Raw genomic sequence first — 25,724 nt, 5'->3', positions numbered from 1 at the left:
CCACCTTGCAATGAGTTGCCCGTGTTTATACTACGTTCTAGGACTACTTGCATTTAGCTCACGCTAGTATTCGCCAATACTTTTATAGTTTTTTATACTATATTCGGCATGAAACTCCGATTCCAATCTTTGAGTTTCTTATTCGGTTTTAAAACAATGTGGGATCTAATATCCCCTTAATTTAATTAATCTATACATATCTATCTTACCATCCTAATAGTATTTTTGTCTCTTAATTGCATGTGTTCGTTGGCCAATTTGTCTGTATGCAGGAATGAAAAAACAGAGTTTATGGTAGAAAAAATCCTATCTCAATATGAAATTGATTAATTTACCTTCATGTGAAAAGAAGCTTATAAAGATTCCTCTTGTAACGACAAGAATCACACTAAGGTATTTTACAATTGCAGGGCATAATTTCACATCTGCTTAGCAACTATGCCAATATAAATAGCAGTTGTTAGGTCAGCTTAGCAGCTGCACTATTTGAATAGGACAGTTGCTAGGAGAGAGAGAGAGAGAGAGAGAGACCAGACCTCTTGCTAATATTTTGAATCGGGTATCTTGTGGACTAAAACAACCAAAGGGGGGAATTGCTGATTATAATTTAATCGATATAGCATAACAGCCATAATTTACTGAGCTGTTGCCTTAGTGATATACATGTAAGATAGGTCACTATGCCTTTTCATAGTGTTCAGGGAACCAGTTGTGAATTGACTTAGAGGAGAGATCAATTCTATTTATGATGATTAATAGGTGTAGCTATCCTCTTCTCATTTGAATGGATGGAGAGGTATCAAAATTGAATCAAATATAGCAATTTTTGTGGTTGGATAACTTAACTGTTCTTTTCTTTATCTAGAAAAAAATGAAGTAGCATGAGTGATTGTCCCATTTGTATGTGTTTGCTAGATGATTCAAATGTATACTTTGAAATTATTTTTCACTTAAAAGCAGAAACATTTTTCAAATATGAAAGCAGATCACCCTCCTTTTTTCTGAAGTGCAGGGAGCAGTTGTCTTTGGAAAATGGGATTAATTTTATGATGGGAAAATGGGGCTAACATTCTCATAGACAGGCTTCTTATACGTTGGTTATGCATTATTAAATCACTTAAGGAATTGAGCAATGTAGATACGAATATAAATTAAATTACTTTAATAAATATTTCCGATATTTCGGCTATGTCACATTGCCATCTTCAAAAGGAACTTACAAAAAAAATGCACGTAGGCACTACAACACAGTAACTGAGAATGAAGAGATGAAGCTATTGTTCTCCTAAAAGTCCTGATGGTGCCCTCTAGCGGGCTAAGTAGGTATTCTTGGGCGTTGGGCTGAAGGTCTGCTGATGTAAGCCTCCCAAATTTGGTGCAGTCGCAATACAAGTCGCATGACCATGCTCTGGATACATGCCACAGAATACGGTGGAAGAAAGCTACAGTAATACACCGTTACAAATTCAAAAGACTATTTATGGAATTAGCCTCAGCCCTAAGAAACTCTCCAAACCTCAACAAATTTGGTTGTATGCAACTGCCCCAAATTTGGGAGGCTTACATCAGCAGACCTTTAGCCCAACAGCCAAGAACACCTACTTAGCCCGCTAGAGGGCACCATCAGGACTTTTAGGAGAACAATAGCTTCATCTCTTCATTCTCAGTTACTGTGTTGTAGTGCCTACGTGCACGTGCCTCTTTTTTGCAAGTTCCTTTTGAAGATGGCAACGTGACGTTGCCGAAATATCAGAAATATTTATTAAAGTGTAATTTAATTTATATTCATATCTACGTTGTTCAATTCCTTAAGTGATTTAATAAGGGACTAACGTTATGATGAGTAATTGCTGGGGAAAAAAAAAAACTGGTTTTAAAATAACTTAGTGTTGTGATTAAATGATTGTTTCTTGCTCTTTTGTTGGCATTGATTGTCAAACTGTAACTTGGATAACTGCTGAAATTCAACATTATAAGATAAAATAAATTGAAGTACAATATACAATAAATCTTGCATAATTCTTTAAACACTAGTTTTATTGTCTTCACCTATATACAGTATGCAGGTTCACGAACAGTTCATCGTGGAAAACATTTGCTAGAAAATTGTAACGGAAATCCTGCTCAAATTCCATGACCAAACATGGAAACCACTCAAGCCACTTCAGGCCTCCAATAAGCAGTGCCGTGGTCTCACATCAGACTAACAAATTCATCTCTTACCTAAAAACAATTACAAACATCCATGCCCATTGAGTTTCAAATCCACAGCTCATTGGTGGGAGAGGGTACGCTATTTAGTCGGTTGTTAACGAATATGATATTGCTGATTACAGTTTATTTTTGAATGTTTCACAAGAGAAGTAATTAATTACTTATTTCACTTTGGGAGTGAGTGTGTGTGTGTGTTTACTTTTTTTCAGTAAAGAAGACTAAATATAAAATTTCTTAGTGTTATAAAATAGTAGTATTGCATCTGCAGATGGCAATTTAGCTTATGCTGATTTACATAATGATAAGATTTACGTAATTTTATTATAATTTTCTTTAATATAATTACTTAAAAGTGAACCTATGATCTTAAACTAGTTCTGTAAATGATATCAGTTTTAGGATGTCTTTCGTATGCAGGAAAAGCGGTCATTTTCAAAATATATGTGTATTCGATAACTGAAACACATCTCCTTCTGAATTAGTTCAGATAAAAAAAATATATCACACCTGGATGGATGTCTAAATGCATAGAACAGAAAAATAGTGAACAGTTAGTTAGAAGAATAAATATTCTTAAATATTGCACCCTTTCTCTTTAACTATTCTTAAATATTTTATTCTCCCTGATAACTATACTGACTATTAATAGTTAATAGGAATATGTAAATAGGTAACTGTAAATATTAGTTGGATATAACTATTATCCCTAAATATTCTTAAATATGGTGCTCTTTCTCCCTAACCATCCTATCCCAGTTTTGTAACAATTAATATTCCATCTACAGAACCTGTAGTAATGTTGTGTCCCATTTTACGATTTCTACTCTAATCTTACAAATTCCTTTTATCTATATTCTTCTAACTTCTATGCACGAGATTTTACCAAAACTTATACCAATATCTAAGTTATTGCTCCCCGTAGTACCCCTAATATTTGTATTTATACTGCGCCTTTTGGGATATTTAGTTTAGGATGTTACATACATAAACAAGGAGAAAGAACTCAAATATATCTGAAAGTGTAACTATTGCAGTCATGACACTTAACTCGATTCTCAACTTAAATTTTCCGCATGACTAAGTACAATATTTTCAAGTGGTTATCAACTGCACCATCTATGTTGTCATAAATAGGGAGAAAGTCAATCTCGAATATGTCTCTTAGTATTTAAATATTATTGCAGTCGTGACACTTAATCTCTTTCCTCAACATTAAATTTCCCGCGTGATTAGGTACGATAATTTTAAGCGGTGCATTGGATTAGCAACATCAGACAACTCTTTTATCATCGAACAAAAGGTTTATTACGTTTCTAAACATGGTACAATTCAAATACTAAGCTAAAATACTTGCAGACTAACATTAACTTAATACTAACAATATGGCTATTGTGATTATGCCGCCATGCACATTAACACATAAATTCACCTGACGTGAACAAATTAGATCAATTCACACTATCTGATTATTCATACTGAAGTAGATTAACAAATCATTCATTTCACTAACACATACTTGTGACATTTCAATTCTTTTATACATTACATTAGGCATTCAATTCTTAGGATACGTAATTACTTAATTCACACTATTCCGTTATACTGTTATTTGCACTAACACACAATTATGTCATTTAGACATCTTGTGCAATATAATAGACATGCAAAAATACCTTAGGACACTTAATCATTCACAAATCTTTAACACTAGTCAATTTTACTCATAACATATTCTATCATAAACTAAAGTCCTAGTATAACTTCAACAGTTCCGTATTGGAATCACGATACTTTTCACAGACAAATTTCTAGCTAACATAGGTTATGATTTACAGTACCTTTCTTGAGCTCTTCGTATGGGCCTTTATTCTTTTCTAAACGAACCTCTGGTATAACTTCTCGTAACTCTGGAATACTTTAACACACATATATTTGGTCTACTATTAGCAACGAGGACATCGATCTCTTTACAGCTTTCTGCTTTGCGTAGTTATCACTAGCGTCGAAACGAAGAAGATCCCTCCTTTTCTAAGACTCTATGGCAATTTTTCTTTGCTTCCTACTCGGGAAAATGGGAATCGAAATCCCGCTCACTTTCGTTTCCGTGTTGTGACAAGGAGATATAACCCCTGTCGCCACTCAGGAAAACCCCGTGAACTCCACCGGAATCAAAACCAAACTCCAAGGCCAAAAGCGACTATCCAAAAAAAGTCCTCCCCAGGGAGTTACCATCCTTTTTATAGCTGCTCTCCTAACGGCACGTTTTCTTACTTCCTTTCTCCTCCTTCTACTTGTTTTTTAATTATCGACCAATTAGGGTGGCGTTTTCTCGCCAAACGTCATTTGATCGGCAAGCCCGTTCTCAATGTTTCAATCCAGGGATTGGCCCTAAGCGATAGCTTTGTTTTTCTTGTGCTAGCCTGACTTAATCCCCTTTCAAACTTTTTCTATGAATTCTACTTAATAACTTAATCCCTTACATGACGTATTTTATGACTCACCCCTTTCTACTTATTTACTTAACTCTCTCATTTTTAATCGTATTACAATATTAATCTATACTTTCCTTTGTTAGCTACTTATTTAGTTAGAATTCCGTATTTTAAGTCATATTACAATATTAATACATTCCTTCCTTTATCAGCTACTTTAACAACAACCCTTACGTTTTATACATTTTACTGGATGCAAGAAATTTTCCATTAAATAATTCATTTTTTCATGCAGGGGTTTTAATATATGATATTTATTCTTCATGTTACACCATGATAGCTGAGAATACTATATTCCTAAGATATCAGGTGTAACAGTAAGAAAGAACATTAATAACTTTATACGGAATAAAAATTTTCAGAAAGCTAAATATAATAGAAGTATTAAATAATATTAAAATATTTCTTAAATTTTTTTAAAAGAAATATTTTTTAAAAATATTTTTTAAAAATATTTCTTATATGGGAAATTTTTTTTTTTTCACATATATCTGCAATGAATTGTCAGGGATGAATTATCCGGACATGCAGTATGGACTATGTACCTAGTCTAGCCATAAATATTGTTACAACTTGAACAGTGCATAAACCTTTAATCTATCAGTAAATCATTTACTGATTACTCGGCAAACCCGAGTTACCTGATGTTGGACCATGCCTTACTTCGTGCATGTAATATACATCTGTTATATTATCTGTAGACTGCTCCTTCCTCTTCCTTCCTTGCTTTTTTCTTCTCTTCTTGCTCCTTACCCCCAATGCTATTAGAGTATTTGAGGGCTAGGGGTGAATCTTTCCTATTTTGCTGTGTCATTTCATCTTGCGCACTATGGTGAGGCACCAACCCGTCTGGCCAGCGTGGTGCTATAAGGCCAAATATCCCTCCATGAATGAATGAATGAATATATTAGGAAAATTACATACTGGCTTGTCTGTCGCACAGCATAAAAAGGGACGCGTCCTGGACTTAGGCAGAGGGTCTAGGTCGAAAAATATGCTACAGTCTCCACTAACTACAATGAGTCCACCTACAGTGCATAATGATAGAAGGATATTAGTAAGAACATATAACTGCAGATCTCTACGGGATGATGATAGATTAGAAAAACTGATGAAGGAATTGGAACATATAAAATGGGACGTTGTGGGCCTTTCAGAGATAAGAAGGAAAGAAGAAACTCTCATACGATTAAAAGATGGACATCTACTCTACCACTGAATGTGACGACAGAAACTCAACTGGTGGTGTAGGATTCCTAATAAATAAATCAATCAAGGACAATGTCCTGTTTGTAAATAAAATAACATCAAGAATAGCTGAACTAAGTCTCTTCATAAATAAAAGATACCAACTGAAAATTATACAAGTATATCCCCCAACTATGGACCATCCAGATGAAGAGATAGAAGATTTCTATGAAACATTAGAATCCACATTCAATAATTCTACATAATTATAATGGATGATTTTAATGCCAAAATTGGAAGTAGAGATGACATCTGAACTCCATCGGTAAATTTGGATTTGGACAGAGGAATTAAAGAGGAGAAAGACTTATTGAATTTGCAGAAGAAAATAACTTCTTTATTATGAACAGCTTTTTCAAGAAGAAAATCAACCGAAAATGGACTTGGAGAAGCCCAAATGGACAAACTTACAATGAAATAGACTTTATCCTCTCCAACAGGAGATATATAATAAATAATACCGAAGTGCTTAATAGATTTAACATAGGAAGTGACCACAGACTAGTAAGGGCAAAAGGTATGGATCAACAAAAAATGGGAATGGAATAAGCTCATAAGAAAAAAGTCCAATTTAGTGAATCTACAAAACCTCTACCACAATAAAAGCTGTTATAGAGAATTGCTCAAAAATGAACTAGAAAAGTTAAACAACTACTACCATCGATGATGCTAATGAAATCTTAACAAAATCTATCTTGAATTGTGCACTAGAAATAGGAGGTGTAAAAAGGCACCAAGGAGAGGAAAAACTAAGACAGGAAACCTTAGATCTGATGAAGAAAAGAAGAGATATGAAAAGAGATTTGAATGACACCAATAAAATAGAATATACAGAAATTTGTAAAACTATACGTAAAAGGATGAAACATGAACTTAGATCGTATAATACTAGGAAAATTATAATATGAAGGTCCTAAGACGAACATTATCAGTTGGAACAAAGGAAATAGCTGCTGTAAGAGGAAAAAATGGTGAACTGATAAAAAATAGAGATGCAATAATCAAAAGAATTCAGGAATTTTATACTGAACTCTATGAAGACAAACCAGAACATCCAAGAATCATCTATGGATTACTCAAGTGAGGAAGAACATGATGCCCCTGAGATCTTACAAGGTGAAGTGGAAATGGCACTGTGGGAAATGAAGAATGGAAAGGCCCAGGAGAAGATGGAATTATGGTAGACTTCTTAAAACTGGGAGGATGCCCTGTCATCAAACAGTTGAGTAAACTCTTCAATAAATGCCTGAAACAGAGAAAAATTCCAAAAAATTGGAACAATTCACTTCTAATATTAATTTTTAAAAAGGGCAATAAGGAAGAAATTAAAAACTACAGACCTATAAGCCTACTCCCCACCATATATAAAGTTTTCACAAAAATTATAAATAATAGAATAAAATCTAAACTAGAGGGAATGTAATCCTGTGAACAAGCTGGATTTAGGAAGAATTACAATACTTTGGACCATATTCACACATTAAGACAGCTCATTGAAAAATCAATTGAATACAATAAACTCTTATGTCTGGCCTATATAGACTATGAAAAAGCATTTGATTTAGTTAAAACATCTGCAACATTAAAAGCACTTGAAACCCAGGGAACTGAGAAACCATATATTGAAACACTAAAACATATTTACAATAATGCAACTTTTGTAATTAAATTATATAAAAACAGTGAAAAGTTCCCAATACAAAAAGGCATCTGGCAAGGCGACACCATATCTCCCAAATTATTTACAGCTGCGCTAGAGCAGTGCTTCCCAAACTTCTGGATGTCAGGGCCCCCCTTTGAAAAATTAAAATATTTCACGGCTCCCCTCGAAAAAAAATCGTAATAAAGAGATATATTATTATAATATTTATTGTATTTATATTCAATACCAAACATACACAGCGAATATTGCAAAAATCAAATGCATATATTACATTTTTTGCCTTTTACCGTTTGGTTCTGAAGACGATACGGGCTGTTCTGGTAAAATATGAAATACTGTCCTTTTCTTTGAGTCTGTTTCTGCTTCTTCTGATTGTACGCGGGAATTTTTTTTTTATTTTTTATCAGCCACTTATCCATCTCAGGGTTAAATTTTTTAACATAGAATAGATCAAATAATATCACCACTTACCGATACTGGCACACCACAGACTGATAACATGAAATTAGTGAATATTACCTGAATAAGGGAATCCCCGCACCAGGAACATTTTTTTTCTCTTTTGTGACTTTTCTCCCTTTACGGTAATTAAGCCTAACGCGAAACAGGCAGCAAAGGCAAGTTATTAAAACGTGCATATGATTGGTGTGGTATTAACAAAAGATCACGCAACCAAAAGATAAAAGCATAGCTGACAATTGAGTTGAAATGCTCTCTTCAACCGAATTCCATATGTGAAACTGCCACAACATTCATTATATATATATTACTTAGTTTTAACACTTTTACGAATTTTAACAAGTTTGGTTGAATTTTATTGCTGACTTGGGAAATCGAACTCGCACACATCTAATTAATAACAATAGATTTTAGTTAGATACTGTGTTTGCCCATGGAACATATGGTTTTGTTTCAGTCCATACAGCATAGTTTCTGTATGAGGGGACATGTGATTCATTAATTAGTGTGTTTTTATCCCAGTTGTCTCTAATTGCACTATTTGTTGAGAAATATATTACACAGACTCCTCATACTCTTATTCACTGGCATAATAAAAGTACTTGTTTTTATTGCCTCTGCAGTATAGTGGCTCTTAGGTTGTTTACCACTGCAAGCGAGTTACTATCTCCCCACATGAACTTGTTTAAGCTTTTTTTCATGTGTGAAGTATATGCGAAACTTTTATTGGTAACAGAAAACTAGCTTGGATGACAGTGATAATATAAAACGAGTTTTGATATGTATATAAAGTCGATATCAACAGTCCCTGATTATGAACGCATGATGAAAGGGACAGGAAGATTTCGGGCTTCCCTGGAGAGCATTCGAAGTAAATACAATTAACCACTGCTTTGAAATGAAACATATGAATAAGCAATATTTACTAATATTCATTAAGCGCCGAAATACGCAGGAAGCAAAGTTTGTGAACCAACATCAATGTGTGAATTTTTCTATTAAAATATAAAAAATAACAAAAAAGAAATAGTAAAAGTTAAATACATTTCTTTTAAAAAAAAAAAAATCTACTTAAGTCTTAAAACATTTTAAATTTGTTTTCATTATTTCACGGCCCCCTCAACAAAACCTACGGCCCCCAAGGGGACCGCGGCCCACAGTTTGGGAAGCACTGCACTAGAGGAAGTCTTTAGAAGCCTTGATTGGGAAACAAAAGGAATAAACATAAATGGAGAAAGGCTGCATCATCTGAAATTTGCAGATGATATTGTCCTGATAGCAGATAATCTTGAAGATCTGGAAGAAAGGCTAAATCAGCTAAACGAAGCCTCCAGAGAAATTGGATTAAAAATAAATAGAGAAAAAACAAAAATAATGATGAATAAATACATAAACCATAGAACTATCAAAGTTGAAAACCATGAAATAGAACAAGTTACTTTATATGTATATTTGGGCCAATTGTTATCCTTTGAGGAGTGCCAAAGAAAAGAGATTGAACGAAGAATTCACCTTGGATGGATGGCTTATGAGAAAATGAGAGAAATATTCAGAAGTGACATTCCTATGAGTCTAAAAAGGAAAGCTTTCGATCAGTGCATACTTCCTGTCCTAACATATGGAGGAGAAACATGGACTTTAACAGAGGCCCTAAACAAAAAGCTGAGAACAACACAACATCGCATGGAAAGAAGTATGCTAAAATTGACTAACTAAAAATACAAATATCTGGATAAGATCTCAAACAGGTGTCGTGGATATTGTAAAATACATTAAACAGGCTAAGTGGAGATGGGCTGGCTATATTGCCAGATGCAATGATGAGAGATGGACTAGTAAAACAACAGAGTGGAGGCCAATGGATGGAACAAGAGGAAGACCGAGAAGAAGGTAGAGGGATGAACTGGAACAAGTTGCAAGAGCGAGATGGATGGGAGAAGCAGAAAACCGAGTGATCTGGAAAATCATGGGGGAGACCTTCGTCCAGCAGTGGACAGAACCAGAAGTTTGAAGAAGAAATCATTTACAGCTTTCAGCACATACAAACCACATGCATAGAGTAGCACTCATTGTTCAAAATGTCACCCTCTTCATGCATGCTCAAAATATGTGAGGCTATATATCGATGATCACGCACAACCTCCAATGGAAATGCTGCCACTGCTCGCTCCAAATCCACCTTCAGGTTGGTGATGCTGGGGTGTTGTTTCTTGCAGGCTACTCTCTCAAGTTCTGACCACAATTTAAAGTCCAACGAATTCAGATTGCGACTTCCAGATGGCCAATCAGATGGTAATATGTGGTTGGGCACATTCGCCTCCAACAACTGTTGTGTGGTCCTCACTTTGTGTGCAGGTGCAGAGTCCTGTTGGAAGGTCCACTGCCTACCTAAAACAAGGTGTTGTTCAGGTTCCAGCATGGTACGGCCTCCTGAACAACACCTTTACAAAATAAAAAGGTTTTGACCTCTTTCTCATCCTTGTGAAGAGGATATTTCTGTGTCTATTGTTCACATGCTGCTAGAGAAGTGCCTTTTGATTTTATCACCCTCTGCTGCATAAATTTTGGTGTTAAGAAGTATTGTCGTATAACAATGATAGGCTCTGACCATCAGTCCACGATACCAATTGATGACCCAGGTCATCAATTGGTATCGTGACATTGTTCTCCACAAAACTTTCATCTCTCATTACATCACTTTCTACGTTCTCACAGGATTACAGTGGAGGCATGTCTTAACAGCTCTCAAGCTGTTGCATTCTGATGCAGCATAGTCGACCTATTCTTTGGCAATTACATACACTTTCTGTATCGTTATAATGGTTAATAGTCCAATACAAATATCCTACTGATCCTGAGTATTTTTAGTGTGTTGAAAATAAGAGTCTGCATCCCAACCTTGTGAAGTGCTATTATAGCTACACAGTTCTCATGATGTCCCCACTGCATGTTAACCCATACAGCTAGACAACACACTCTCTCTCTCGCTCGATAAACACACAAATGTTGACTGTGCAGAGCACAATTGCATGAGCCTGGTTCATGCCAGGCTCATGCAATTCTGGCAAGACTGTGTAAAATATGTATCGGTAATTTGAAAGGTGAATCTTGTGTGGAAAAAATTAAATAAGTCCTAAAAACATCCAAAAAATGCAACATAAGTTTCAAGATTTTGAAACTAACCAAGCATATTACAAAACTTGTATGTACATAAAATTTTAAGATGTCTTAATAAAATTTAAAAATTCATCATAATCTTGTTCTATCAGTTCACCATTCAGGATACAGTTGATGTTTTCAGTGTTTCTGCCTAATTTCATTGTCATTGTCTTTTTTATGGCTGATTTTCATACCAAATTTATTACACCAGTTATTCAGTTTAATCAGGGAATCTTGCAGACTACTGGATTCATTCAGAAGTATGACATCATCTGCATAAAGTAAAGAACTCAGATTACTATTGACAATTTTGCTATCAGATTTAATACCACTTTCTTTCATAATTTGATCCATATAGATAATGAATAACAGTAGAGATAATGCACACCCTTGTCACACACCTGATTTTCTTAGCTGTTTCTCAAGTATACTTTCATAAATCTTACCAGGAATGCTCAGCATGGAAATATCTCTCTCTAATTCTCACATTCAGTTTTATTTCCCTTTTTTTATAGATGGGAGTTATAAGAGTTCTGCTCCAATCATCTGGAATTCAACCTTCTGACCAGGCCTTCTGAATTATACAGTGCAGCCACTGTAAAACTCTTAAAGCTCTATATTTGAATATTTCTGGTTGAATTTCTTCTATTCCAGCTATGTCTCCATAGCTGGAATAGAAGAAATTCATGTCACCTTTATCATCTCTGATTCCTTTTATAGTACTTTTTCCTCTATTTCTAAGCTTCTTCAATAGCCTCCAGAACATTTTGCCAACTTCCTGATACTAATTTTCTATGTTCTTACCAAAGTCCTCCCATGATTTTTTTTTAGCTTGTTTTATACAGTGCTTTCTTATATTTTTCTCTCTGTATTCTCCAAGATCACAAACTAACTTACTTGAAAGAAACTTTTGATATGCTTTCTTCTTTTCCTTGACTGCATCATTAACTTCCTGATTTCACCATGGAATTCTGATTTTTCTCTCCTTTACCTCTATAGACAATCTCATCACATGCTTCTCTGGCTGAATCAATCACTGTTTTCTTCAGGATTTGCCATTGAATCTCCAAGGTTTGGTTCTTGTTTTCAAACTTTCATTTTTTCTTCAATGATGTTTGTGTATCTGAGTCTGCAGTTCACCTCTGAAAGCTGCTCAACTTTGATTTGTTTTAAAACTTTCATACACACTCTTCTTTTTAATAAGAAATACTTTGATTTTATTCTGCTCAAAACTAAATAGTGATCACTTCCTGTTTCAAATGTTCTGTATACTTTGTGTCTGGAACCATTGGAAAAACATTGCTGTCTATTATATTTATTTAATAACTTATTTGCTATGAATTATATTAATTTAAAATTAAATACTGGTATATTAAAACCTACCAACAAGAGTATTTAATGTTTTCAAAGTTCTTTGAAAATATTAAATGCTCTTGTTGGTGAAGGTGAGTAAAAATGGACATTTGTTTGTGGTAAACAAAAGCCCATTTTTAACCCATCTTCACTTAAAAAAGTCCTGATTATGGTTCTTTGCCTCCTTGACAGTATTTCAACCTAGGTCTTTCCATCCAAGGTCATCTTTGATCATGACTGAGCGGTGGAGGCTCTGTAATTAGATTCTGTTATTTTTGAATGTTCACTCTCTTGTTACTTTACCCTGATGATGATTTATATTCTGTGTATTGTGAAATATCTGGATGATATCATTATTATTAAACTAGCTTCCAGCTGCATTGTAGATACATGTTGTCCATACCAGAAATTTTGTTTGTAAGAAATTATGGTAGGTGCTACTAAATTGTAGTGAATAATATAATATGTGAATAATATGGATATTTGATTGTTGACTTATTAGTCAATGCCAGATATCTTCACCCTAATGTCCTTTGCCATAGTTTAGTTCATAGTACTTAATGTGCTGTAAGTTTCTAATATTCATGAATAGGATTATCATAAATTTAAAAAACAAAAACAAAAAAACATTTCATGACATTTTCACATCACTGTGTGTGTGTGTGTAATGAATTGTGTTTTTATTAAAGAGAGAAAGTGGTGGTGGAGGGCTATTTTTCTATGAATGGAAAAGGCTGTTTCATTAGTTTCTTAAATTAAAATCATGCCTTTTGGAATAAATGATTTCATTTTTTTTTTCCATTTGAAAAAACAAAGATCTGATAAAGAATTCAGATATGGTGTGGAAGCAAAGTGTGTGGACTTCAGTGATTGCAGCTAATCTTGCTGCCAAACATTTAAAAACTGGTGGATTGGTTTGTCTGACAGGAGCCAAGGCTGCATTAGAGGGGACACCAGGTAAGTGTTTCATTAGTAAATTAGTATTAACTAACAGATAAAGTAAACAGTAGTGTATCCTAAGGTAAGCAACTCATGAAATTACTATATATATAAATATGTGGAAAAACAACCTAATTTGGTTGATCCTTGGATAGTATTTCTGCTCTTCATGGGTTTGAATTCTGCTGTACATATGAATATTGCAAATGTTTTTAGGTAGTAGATGAATTTTATTGCATTATCACAGATCAGAAAAGGCTGAAAAGTATGTTTAGTCTCTATAACAGGTTTCTAGATAATCTTAGCTCACCCATAGTTAGTACTAATGATGTATGGTTAGAAACAACAAATTACATGATAACCTCGGTAATTAATGAAATGAAAGTACAGATCTTTCATATTGAAAATAACAGTATATCAATCAGTTTGTAGAAACGGGAATACAAGGTACATATATCAATTGGTGTTTTATCAATTAAAAATTGTTGCCACATTCTAGAAATTAATATTATTAAAAACTATTTTTGATGATTACATAAAATGAGAATCTCCCAAACTTTTGGGGAAGAGAGACAATCATTCTGATTCAGATTTATCCAATGTGTAAAAGGGCGTCACAACTTTCTTTGAAAGGGCATTCATATTTAAAACTGCTTCTATGGAGAAGATGAGCTTTATCCCATCGGATACTGTGTTTAGTGTTAGACCAGACTTTTGAGGTTTCACATATTCAATATAATTTTGATGTTCATAAATTCTTTTTTCCACAGAATGGCCTGTCTGCCCAAAGTATTCAGATTACATTCACAAGGTATTTGGTAAATGCCAGCTAATGATAGAGGTAAGAGATGAGAAATTTGTTGATAGGGAAATATGTGAGAATAAGTGATACTGTAAAAATATTATTATTATGCTTAATTAATTTTATTTATTTGGTCAATCTGTTTAAGTTTTAATTATTCTACCACAATTGATTTCTGTCCCCAGTGCCCTTAAACAGACCTAAGGTTATCAGCCTGTTTAAATACATGCAGTTTACCAACTTTCGCACTAATCAATTAGAAAAATGTGTTTTATTTATGACTGTGCCATCTAATTGAATTAAGTTAGTTTGAAAGGTGAAAAAAACAGGCATCATTAACTATACACAGATTTTCCCTTATGCAAGTCGTGACTGCTAAAAATTGAATTTGCATGCAGGATTTTTTTTGGGGATAGTGCATTGGCTAAAGAACAGGCCAGGTAGTTACAAAACATTTATTTTGAGCTAGAACAATAGGTACAATACACATAAAAAAATTTACTGAGAAGTTAGCTCATTCAACTGTTTTAAGTGAGCTAACTTCTCAGTAATTTTTTATACAATTATTAAATGGAATGCAGTTAGTACAACAAAACTCGCAGTGCACTCAATGCTAAGTTAACTAGTTAGACATAAACATGTAATTGTCTCCTATGTCATAACCATGCACATATTTCTCCACTGCATATACAGTTTAACATAAAAATCTTTCCTCAAAGACTATAACCTAATTACTGCCTAGCTGCATACATTTCCTTAATAATACTGTTCCCTTTCTTAAACTAAGTACATATTCGTTATCTAAACAAACATTAACATATAATCGTCCCACAAAGACTGTGAGTTAGTTGCCACCTGCTTATAAACAATTTCTTGTAAGCACAGATACAATTCAGAGTTATGCTTTCTTAACAATTACAAAACAGTGCTTACTTACATTTTCCTTGAATATAGATACAACACAAATAAGATACAACAAACTTCATCAAGATTGTAGCATCTTCTTCCTGGTTGATTTTTGCTGCTTGGACTACACTGGTGGTCTCTTTATAGAAATTTTCTCTGTCGAAAACTTTGTGTGGAACTTGGCGAATTTGTTTTATTTATGACTTTGTTTTATTTATGTGTATTGTACCCTATTGTACCGCAAAGCTTTCGGGTAACTACATCCTCATAGCATGTTCATCCGTCACGGGAACTTCATTGGAACAATTGACCGGATAATTATTCTGTTCTTACTGACCGGACAACACTGGGTACAGACTACCTGGAGACGTAAACTTGAAAGCCATCAACGAGAGAAATGCCTTGGAGACGAGAAAAAAAAAAAGCAAAGGCTTAGCCAAGAGCTACAATCTCCTTTTGCAGTATCTAGTTTTTTTTGTTCTATTTGATGTGCTTTTCAGGATTAGCCTTTAGTGTAATGACATCATTGTTGTCCCTTCTGTTACCATCACTTGACCTTGCGACCTATGGTTGATATTTCATTATATGGTTTCATTATATGGATAGATGGTTGAGTTTGGCAAGTGCAAGAAGAATGATTGTTATGGGAGATTTTAACTACAGTAGTATAAATTGGGGAGAGGAAGATGCATGTAGCAATAGGGGAATGGAATTTCTAGAATTCTTGAGGGACAAATGTCTTAGGCAACATGTAACAGAGGGAACAAGAGGTTCAAGAGTTTTGGATTTGGTTACAGCATCAGAAGAGTTGATAATAACCGAGATGACATCTCTCCTACCAGTTGGAGAGAGTGACCAATGGTTTTGACTTGGAAAATGAATAGCCATGCAGGAGTATCAAAGAGACAGGAACTTATGTGGAATTATAAGGCAGGTGATTATAATAGTCTTAGACGTCAACTTCGGGAAGTTTCATTGAGGGAGGAATTGGAAGGCTGGGATATCACTAGTGCGTGGGAAATTGTGAAAGAATATTTGTTATCAGCAATGGTAAGTTGTATACCACGAGTGAAGAAGAGGACGCAATTTGGAGTAAAGTGGATGACAAACAATATTAAACAGGAATTGCATGCGAAAAAAAGGCAATGGAGGAGATATAAGGAGACAGGTGAAGAGATGCATGAGGAATATAAGACACAGGCCAGAAGAGTGACTAGTGTGGTAAGGAAAGCGAAACTGGAATATGAGAGGAGATTGGCCCTAAGATCCAAAGAAAATCCTAGGGAATTTTTTAGCTATGTGGCCAGTAGGAGGAGAAACGACTGTGGAAGAATGATATTGTGGGATAAAAATGGGAATAGAGTGACTGATGCAGAGGACATAGTGGAATTGTTCAATGAACACTTTATTGGAGTATTTCATCCTAGAGGAGTCAGTTTTAATGCTAGAGGGATAGGGCTGGTTCGAGGTTTAGAAGTACAGGAGGAGAGTGTGTTTCAGATACTGAGTACTCTGGATGTCAGTAAAGCTGTGGCACTGGATGGTATTTCACCACGAGTTTTGAGAGAATGTGCTAGGGAATTGACAGTGCCTTTAACGTGGCTTTTCAGTGAAAGTCTGGCTACGGGAAAGGTGCCCAGGGAATGGAAGGAAGGTAAGATAGTGCCATTGCATAAGGGTGGTAACAGACTGGAAGTGTCTAATTATTGGCCAGTTTGTGTGTCATCAGTAGTTGTTAAGATCTTGGAGAAAGTAGTCAGTGACCGTATATAGCATTGGGCAGATGAGGGTAATGTTATCTGTGAGAGTCAACATGGATTTGTGAAAGGGAGCTCTTGTTTTAGCAATATGCTAGCCTTTTATAATAAAGTTACAAGAACATTAGATGAGGGAAAGGCATATACTGCAATTTTCTTAGACTTAGCGAAGGCATTTGTCAGGGTGCTACATGATAAGCTGATATTTAAGTTGCAGCACATGGGTCTGGATGTCAGATTGGTCAACTGGATTCAGGATTGACTGTCTGATAGGTATCAGAGAGTTGTGTATGGTGGAGCAGTTTCCAGGAGGCAGAGGGTTACAAGTGGGGTCCCACAGGGTTCAGTACTAGGACCTATATTGTTTAACCTTTATATCAATGACACTGTCAGTGGATTGCAGGGGGATTTTTAGTTGTTTGCGGATGATGCGAAGCTGGGAAGGATTATTAGTAATAGTGCAGATGTGGTAGCCCTGCGAGAGGATTTAAATAAGCTAGATAGATGGGCAAATGAATAGGGGTTTCAGTTTAATGCAGCAAAATGTAAGGTCTTGAGGTTTGGGAAATATCGATGGGATGCTGCATACTCTATGGGAGGAGTTATACTGGAGGAAGTAGGGGAGACAAGAGATCTGGGGTTGATGATTGATAGAAACCTGAAGTTTAGGGGACATATTGCAAAGGTGGTGAAGGTAACACAGTGGATTGCTGCTATTATGAGAAGGACACTGACCTGTAGAGATAAGAGGGTTATCATTCCGTTGTATAAGTCTCTGATCAGACCACACTTGGACTATTGTTCTCAGATTTGGTCCCCAGGATTTGAAGGGGATAAATTAACTATTAACTGTGGAAAGGATACAAAGACGGATGATAAAGATGGTTTCAGGACTGTACAAGGATAGTTATGAGGATCGGCTGAGAGAATGTGGACTGCAGAGTTTGGTGGATAGAAGAAGGAGAGGTGATATAATTGAGACTTTTAAACTGTTGAGAGGTAGTTACAGGGTTGACACTGGGGAGTTCTTTCGCTTGGTTGAACAGTGGGAAGGAGTGATGACAAGAGGCCATCCCTGGAAGTTACGAAAGGAAACTGTGAGCAAGAGGGTAAGGAGTGGTTTCTTTGTGTGGAATGTGGTTGAGCCGTGGAATGCATTGCCTGATGGAGTGGTGGGAGCGAGAACGGTCAGTGAGTTTAAAGAGTGGTATGATAGACTTTGTGTTTCTCAGGGGGGGGGGGGGGACCTCCCCTCGATGAGTCTTGACAGACTTTATGTCTTAGGAAGGACCTCCCTCGATGAGTCTTTTGACTCCTTGGAGGCCTGAATAATAATAATAATAATAATAATTATCGCTAATCTGGCTTAATCACTACTTATAGCTGTACATACAAGCTAACGTACATGCACTTTTACAGCATAATTATAACATTATTTTAAGTACATATTTTCAAGAGTTCAAAATATTTAGAAAACCTTGAAAAATCAAATGCAAAAAATTGACAAAGTTTAATTATTTGCGAGAGATTTTACAATACTTCTTCAAAATTCTACCAATTGGTTCACAGATACCAGGAACGCTACAGTCTGAAGAATCCTGAAGTGTCAGAATATAGGAGTCAATTATCTGCTGGATTCGATTAGGGTTGTAATCATTAAATTCCATTAAAGTTTTGATAGTGAGAGGTTCTTGTTGTAAGCTTGAGGGACAGAAGCACACATTATGTGCTCTATTAATTAAAGACTTGATAACGCCAATTTTTTGAGAGGTGTGATGAGCAGACTTTTGACGAATATATCTGCCAGTAAAGGTAGGTTTTCGATAAACACAGGTTGATAAATTATTGGAGCCCTTCATGTAAGAAGGATGTCCAAGAATGGTAAACTACCAGCCTTTTCTTTGTCCATGGTGAATTGAATGCATGAATGAAGGCTATTGATCTGTTTTAGGAAAGTGGCAAGTTCATTTTCAGAACGAGGCCAAACAGCAAAAACATCATCAACATAACGAAACCAATGAGAGGACTGGGGATGAATGGATGAGAACAAGGTATCTTCCAGATGGTTCAAAAAATAATTTGCCAAAGGAGACAGGGGACTACCTATGGCTGTGCCTTCAACTTGTCTATAGATCTTGTATTTCAAGTTGAAATATCCTGATTCTATAACAGGATAAATCTCCTTGGAATATCAGGAGGGTTATCATCATATAGTAAATTAACAGTGTCAGATAATGGAATGTTGATAAAGAGGGGAAACAATAAATCTGACTATGGGAACATAGATTGGAAACAGGAGAGGACACATGGGAGGAAGGAAATGGAATTTATGCAGTTACTAAAGAACAGTTATCTGAGGCAGCATGTGATGGCATATACTAGAGGTTTGAGAGTGCTAGATCCTAGTAATTGCATCAGCGAATTTGTTTATAACCAATATGACCATACTGTTACCGATTGGTAAGAGTAATCATGTGGTCTTGGCCTGGGATATGGTAAATGTATGGAATTTTCAGTTAAGAGGGGGATTTATGTGGAATTAGAGGGCTGGCAAGTATGACAAGCTTAGGAGATCGTTTGGATCAGTGCCATGGCATGTGAAACTGCAAGGGTTGGATGTTGATAGTGCATGGGAAGTGATCAAGGAATGTTTGAGGGAAGTAATAGCAGATTGCATACCTAAAGTCAGGAAATAAATCAAGTGGATTTTAAATGGATGAATATCATCATTAAGCTGGAGTTACAAAACAAAAAAAAAAAAAAAAAAAATTGTGGAGGGAATTCAAGGGAAAAAGTGACCAGCAGGCACATGAGCAGTACAGAACACTGACCAGAAGGGTAAGTAATGTAGCAAGAAAGGCAAAAGCAAAGTATGAAAGGAAATTAGCAGTACAGGTCAAAGATAATCCCAAACAGTACTTTCAATATGTTGCAAGTTAAAGGAAGAATGTTTGACAATTTTAATGAATGCTGATGATAAGGTGGTAACTGAATCATTTGAAACAATAGAATTACTAAGTGAACACTTTGCAATAGTATATCATCCAGATGGAGATATTGCTGTAACGAGATAAGCAAAGACTTGTGGAAACTGAGGTAAATGAAATGGAAGTGCATAGTGTGTTACAGGACCTTGATGTGAATACAGCTATGGGATTAGATGGTTTACCAGCTCAAGGTTTATGTGAAGGTGCTAGGGAATTGTCAGTGTGTTTTGACCATATTGTTTAATCTAAGTGTTGGCTTGGGGTTAGTCCCAAGGGGATGGAAAGAGGGGGAAATAATTCTATTGCATAAAGGAGACCCCAAGACTGATGTAGCAAATTACTGACCGATCAGCATATCAGGAGTCGTCAAGGTACTGGAGAAGTTGATCAAGAGCAAAATACAAGAATGGATAGATGGAAATGAGATACTGTATATGGGGAGGGAGTAGTGGCAACATGGTTTTGTGAAGGATACGTATTGCCTCATAACTTGCTCATGTTTTGTAATACAGTGACATCTGAGTTGGATAAAGGTAATGGGTTTACAGTGATACTGCTGGACTTTGCAAAAGCCTTTGACAGGATGCTGAATGGAATTCTAATCAATAAACTGTAGCACATGGGGATGGATATAAAGTTGGTGAGGCAGATAAGAGGGTGGTAATGAGAGCCTACCCCCTTTTCCCAGATTTGCTACTTAGCTCGATAACTGTTTCGTGGAGTTCTCTGGTTTTGTATTTTTTGTTCAAAAATTCATTTCCTCGCATTTGTTGTTAAGTCATAGTTCTGCAATTTTGCATTCTTTCCTGATCTCCTTGTTTAAGTTCTTGTATTCAGGACAATTTTTTCATTTCTTTCTTTCCTCTATCATTTTCAGTATCTTGTCATTCATTCAGGGTTTACTCATCTTCTCAAATTTGGGAATTGTTTGTTTTACTGCCTTTTTTATGCCCTCTTTAAATTTCTGCCATTTATTTCCTCAATCTAATTTTCAGGACAAGAATACTTGATGGAATCAGGAGCTTTAACAGCAGTGGATTGTGCCAGTTCCTTTAAAAAAAATTATCTTGTATTTCTTGATTTTTAAGGGAGCCAAGATCATATTTTTCTATGTGTAGAGATTTCGTTGTTTTCTTTAATTTTATTGCTTCTTTGATGATGACAGGGTTGTCGTCTGATCCAATATCAGCCCTGGGTATATTTTGGCTTTTAAGATGTCATTCTGGAATCTTTTTTAATCATTATATAGTCAGTCTGGTTCCTATAGCTGTCTTCAGGGCTTTTCCATGTGTGAAGTCTTCCAGGAGGTTGGCTAAATAAAGTATTTGCTATTATCAGATTATTTTCTTCACAGAATGTATTAATCTTTCTCCTCTGCAGAAAGAGATCTTTTCTGAGCCTACTTTAGCATTTAGATTTCCCATTACGATAGTTATGTCATCTGATTTGGCATTGTTAAATGCATTTTGAATGTCTTCATAGAAGTGTTCTACATCTTCATCTGGGTAATCAGAAGTGGGTGCATATATTTGGACAAGAAAAATATTAAAAGGTTGGGCTGCAATTTTTAATGCAATTGCTCTGTCACTTATGGGCCAAAATCCAAGTAAGGATTGGGCAATCTTATTTTTTAGTACAAATGCTGTTCCATTCTTATGACTGTCTCTGCATGAATGTATAATTGAATGACTTTTTGTTTATTTTTCCACAATTAGTCCATTTGACTTCACTGATACCAGCAATGTGCCAATTTTGTTTCTAGTTCTCTTATAAGGGTATTTAATTTCCCAGCTTCAATATAAGGTCCTTGCGAGCCTTAAGAGAAGATTCTTGGTTTTCAGACATGAAAGATCAAGAGATACCCTTCCTGAAGGGTGTAAGGTATCTTCTTCATATGCTATTTTCATAGTATCTGTCTTATATTCCCCAGTTTCTTTCTCTTCTTCCCTGTAATGTTTCTAGGAGACAAAAGTTGCTAGGAGTACAACCTTGTTGTCGCTTAAATCCAACATGGTTTTTTGTTTCATGGTTTACTATGGATGATTTGTGGTGAGGTTCCTGTCTCTTCGATGGTGCCTACTTTCTTTCACTTGGTTAAAGTAAATTATACTTAACAAGAAATTATATTCTTGTTTAATCCTTTATCCAAGCATAAGCAAACAAAGATTGCACGTGAATTATCTTCATTACTAGGCTACTTGTATATAGAGCTGGTTACTTCACATCAGTTGTCTTAATATCCCATAATTCATGGCACATTTCCTTTCAGACATGTATATGCTATGCATATGAAGGGCCAGTACCCAGACTGGTTTTGACCTTTGAAGTCTCATCAGTTGAAGTCGGACCAAGGAAGATACCAAGGTTGAGAAGACTTCAGTAAGCCAAAACCATTCTGGGTGGTAGCCCTTCCTATAATGCATAGCAATACATCCATCCTAAAGGAAGTCAGAAGGAAATTCAACAGCCTCTATATTCAAGCAGCCTAGTTATGAAGATACTTCACATGCAAACTTTGTTTGCTTGTGTGTGGAAAAAGGATTAAACAAGAATATAATTTCTTGTTAAGTATAATTTACATTGGAATTATTTCCACCTGATCTTGTGACATTATTTGATTTGCTATTAACAGCAGTTATCTTCATATCAGAACGAACAATATAAACAAATTGAAGCAACTGCAGTAAGTTAGAAGACACCTACTCACTGTAACAACAGCCTTTTGTTGCAGTGAGTAGGTGTCTACACTTTCACTTTCCACCATTCATGTGGTTTCATTATGCGGGTGACATTTTTACAACTATTTCTTATATTTTCTTTTGGGAAAATTTGGAAGAAGGGCAAAGCTAATAATTTTGGTAAGTACCTGTTGGATTTTTTGTTCAGGATATGGACTAGTCATTACTAACATCATGTTCCATCATAAAGTGAATGCACAGATTCACATGGAGAAAAGACACTAAAGAAATCTCATTCAGTTATTATTTAGTTTTGAGCAGTGTAAAATATATTGAAAGAAAAAGTGTGTAAGAAAGCTTTAAACGGCATCCAAGTTGAATGGTTTTCAGAACTGAACTGTAGACACAAATAAACAAATATTATTCCGAGAGAGAGTTTGAAAACAGGAACCAAGCCTTTGTGATTTAGTGGCAGATCCTGAAGAAAACATTTTATTCATTTAGTCAGAGAAGCATGTGGTGAGTTAATCTGCAAAAGGATAGAAAAATCAGAACCCCATCATGTGTGCAAGAAAAGAAAAAGCATATCAGTGGTTCCTGGGAATAAGTTTGCATGTGCATATGTTCTGAGAGAATACAGAGAAAAGTGTAAGAAAGCAAAGCAGTGTGTAAAACTAGCTAAACAAAAGAAAAAGTCATGGGAAGACTTTGGAAATATCAGGAATGTGGCAAAAATTTTTCTGCTGTTGAAAAAGCTCGTAAAAGGAATAAGATCATAAAGGTGACATGAAAACTGATAATGATATTTTAGATGTCTCGAGTATTTAATCTGAAAGATTGTTAAATTAATCAATTCATGATTCAGGAGTAGATATCTACTTGAGGTAGGAAAAGCATCAAAACTCAAACATGAAAAGGCATAATTCAGTTTTAATTTGCTGTGATGATTAATTCAAAAGGCCTGGTCAGAAAGTAGAATTCCAATTGATTGGAGTCTCATGGTTCCTGTCTATAAAAGGGGAAATAAAACTGAATTATGAGAATTGTAGAGGAATTTCCTTACTGAATATTCCACATAAGATTCCTCTTCTCAAGCATACTTGAGAAGAGGCCAAGAAAATTTCTGGGAGGAAAGCTTGGAGAAGAAAAGCTGGGTTTTCTGGTCAAACAGAGGTTGTCAGGATCAGATTTTCACTTTAGGACAAATAATTGAGGAATCATTGGAAAATAACAAAGATTTGTAGTTAAGTTTGTATATCTGAAAATATGACAAGGTGCCAAGAAAAAAAGCTGTTAAATATACTGCAAATATGTGGTGTAAATGGGATTTTATGTCAAGCAGTGCATAGTGTGTATTCAAATTGTAAGTCAACAGTTAGAATTGAAGGAGGCACAAGAAAATCATTTGATGTTAAATCAGTTGAGACAAGGGTACACGTTTTCTCCATCCTTATTTATCATTTATGTATCACTGAAGGAAAGTGGAATTGCACTTGATATCAAAATTGGAGATATTCACCTCAGTTCTTTACTGCAGATAATGGGATATTTTAAAATATATCATTATATGTTTGCAGGATTTCTTAACTAAATTTAATAACTGCTGTAATATATTTAGCCTGAAAATTGGCTATAAAAAGACTGTGGATTCAGGATTCATTTAATGAAAACATTAAATAAATCTTGAATGGAGAACCTACAGAACAAGTAAAATATTTAGGCACAATTGTGAAGATGGTAAATTAAATATGGAAATAGACAACAGAATTAGTAAAGCGTCTATGGTAGGAAGTCAGCTGAATAAATTTGTATGGAATAAGAGAGAAATTAATCAATAACACAAAACTAAATGTATACAAGATGGTGCTCAAACCATTTAACTTAATGAATCTAAGAGCTGGGTTAGAAATAAAATACCTGATCAGAGACTAGAGACCACAGATATAAAAGTTTGAGGGGGATAAGAAAGCAAACAGGTGGCTTCCATGGCAGAATCGTTAAAAATGAAGATATTAAGATGGAACCTAACACCTTTAGCATTCATTGTCAGAGTTTAGAATGTCTGAGCTCTCCACAAATAAGAATGTCCCAGGATTGGTTAGCAAAACAGTCATTTGTTTTCAGGATGGCAGAAAAAAAAAGATCCAGAGATAGAGGAACATCCAGGTGGATTGATACAGTGGGAAGTGCCTTAGAAGACTGAAATGAGATTGATAATACTGGCGTCCTGAGAGCTAATGAATTGATTTGGAGGAAAATTGCCAATAGGATGTTATTGTTGAAGTAAACTTTTCATATAGTACTGTCACAATAGTATAGTACTTTCATATAGTACTGTCACAATATCCTGTACACCCCTGAGGATGATGATCAGATGGCATCAGTTGAAGAATATTGATGAAAAAAAAAAAAAAAAAAAAAAAAATAAAGGTGTTACTATCATCATCAGACCTCCATGGAGTCAAGAGACTCATTGTAGGAGGTCCCACTCTAGCACACAGTTCATATCTTGACTTAACACGTTCGTTGCCAATCATGCGATATCACGTGATGCGAGTTCTCACCAAACGGCCGATCATGCGTTATCGCGTGGACGTCGCTATCAAGTAAAAAAAAATTTGGCCACCACACGAAATTCCAATTTTCAGCTTGGCAATGAACGTGTTAAAGGCATTCACTGTCTCTGCACTCGCCACACTTTTTCAGGCAATCGCTCACCGCTCTCCATGCAAAAAATCTATTCCCCCCCCCTGCTCACCTTTTTTATACTGCTTCCAGGTATGATCACTTGTTCTCTCCCCCCCCCCCCCCCCCCCCCCCGTCTCCAGCCATTCTGTGAAAAATCTCATTCATGTTAATCTGGTCATATTAACCCTTACCAACTTATATATCTTGATCATGCCCCCCCCCCTCCCCTCTTCTTTCTATCTACTAGGCTTTGTAATTTGCATTCTGTCAATCTGTTTTCTTACTCCACATTCCATTGACCAGAAACTGACTTAGTGAATCATCTCAGAACATTCTCCAGCAACTCATCATCCTTTTGAAAACCAGGAAGCCAAATTTG

The 25,724-nt window shown here is 35.5% G+C and overlaps 1 protein-coding gene across 1 annotated transcript in view; it reads left to right on the top strand.

The window, feature by feature from the left end:
- Positions 1 to 25,724, top strand: part of Dhpr (dihydropteridine reductase) — a 100,713-nt gene that overhangs the window by 21,140 nt on the left and 53,849 nt on the right. The window contains exon 3 of the mRNA XM_090393117.1: positions 13,405 to 13,545. Within this exon, the coding sequence (XP_090249243.1) occupies positions 13,405 to 13,545 (141 nt within the window). The remainder of the gene's footprint in view (positions 1 to 13,404; positions 13,546 to 25,724) is intronic.

Source organism: Typopeltis vanoorti, chromosome 5, assembly GCF_054136105.1.
Source record: "Typopeltis vanoorti isolate ZY-2024b chromosome 5, IOZ_Tvanoo_1.0, whole genome shotgun sequence".
Taxonomy (NCBI): Eukaryota; Metazoa; Arthropoda; class Arachnida; order Uropygi; family Thelyphonidae; genus Typopeltis; species Typopeltis vanoorti.
This window is presented reverse-complemented; position numbering and strand designations above follow the sequence as displayed.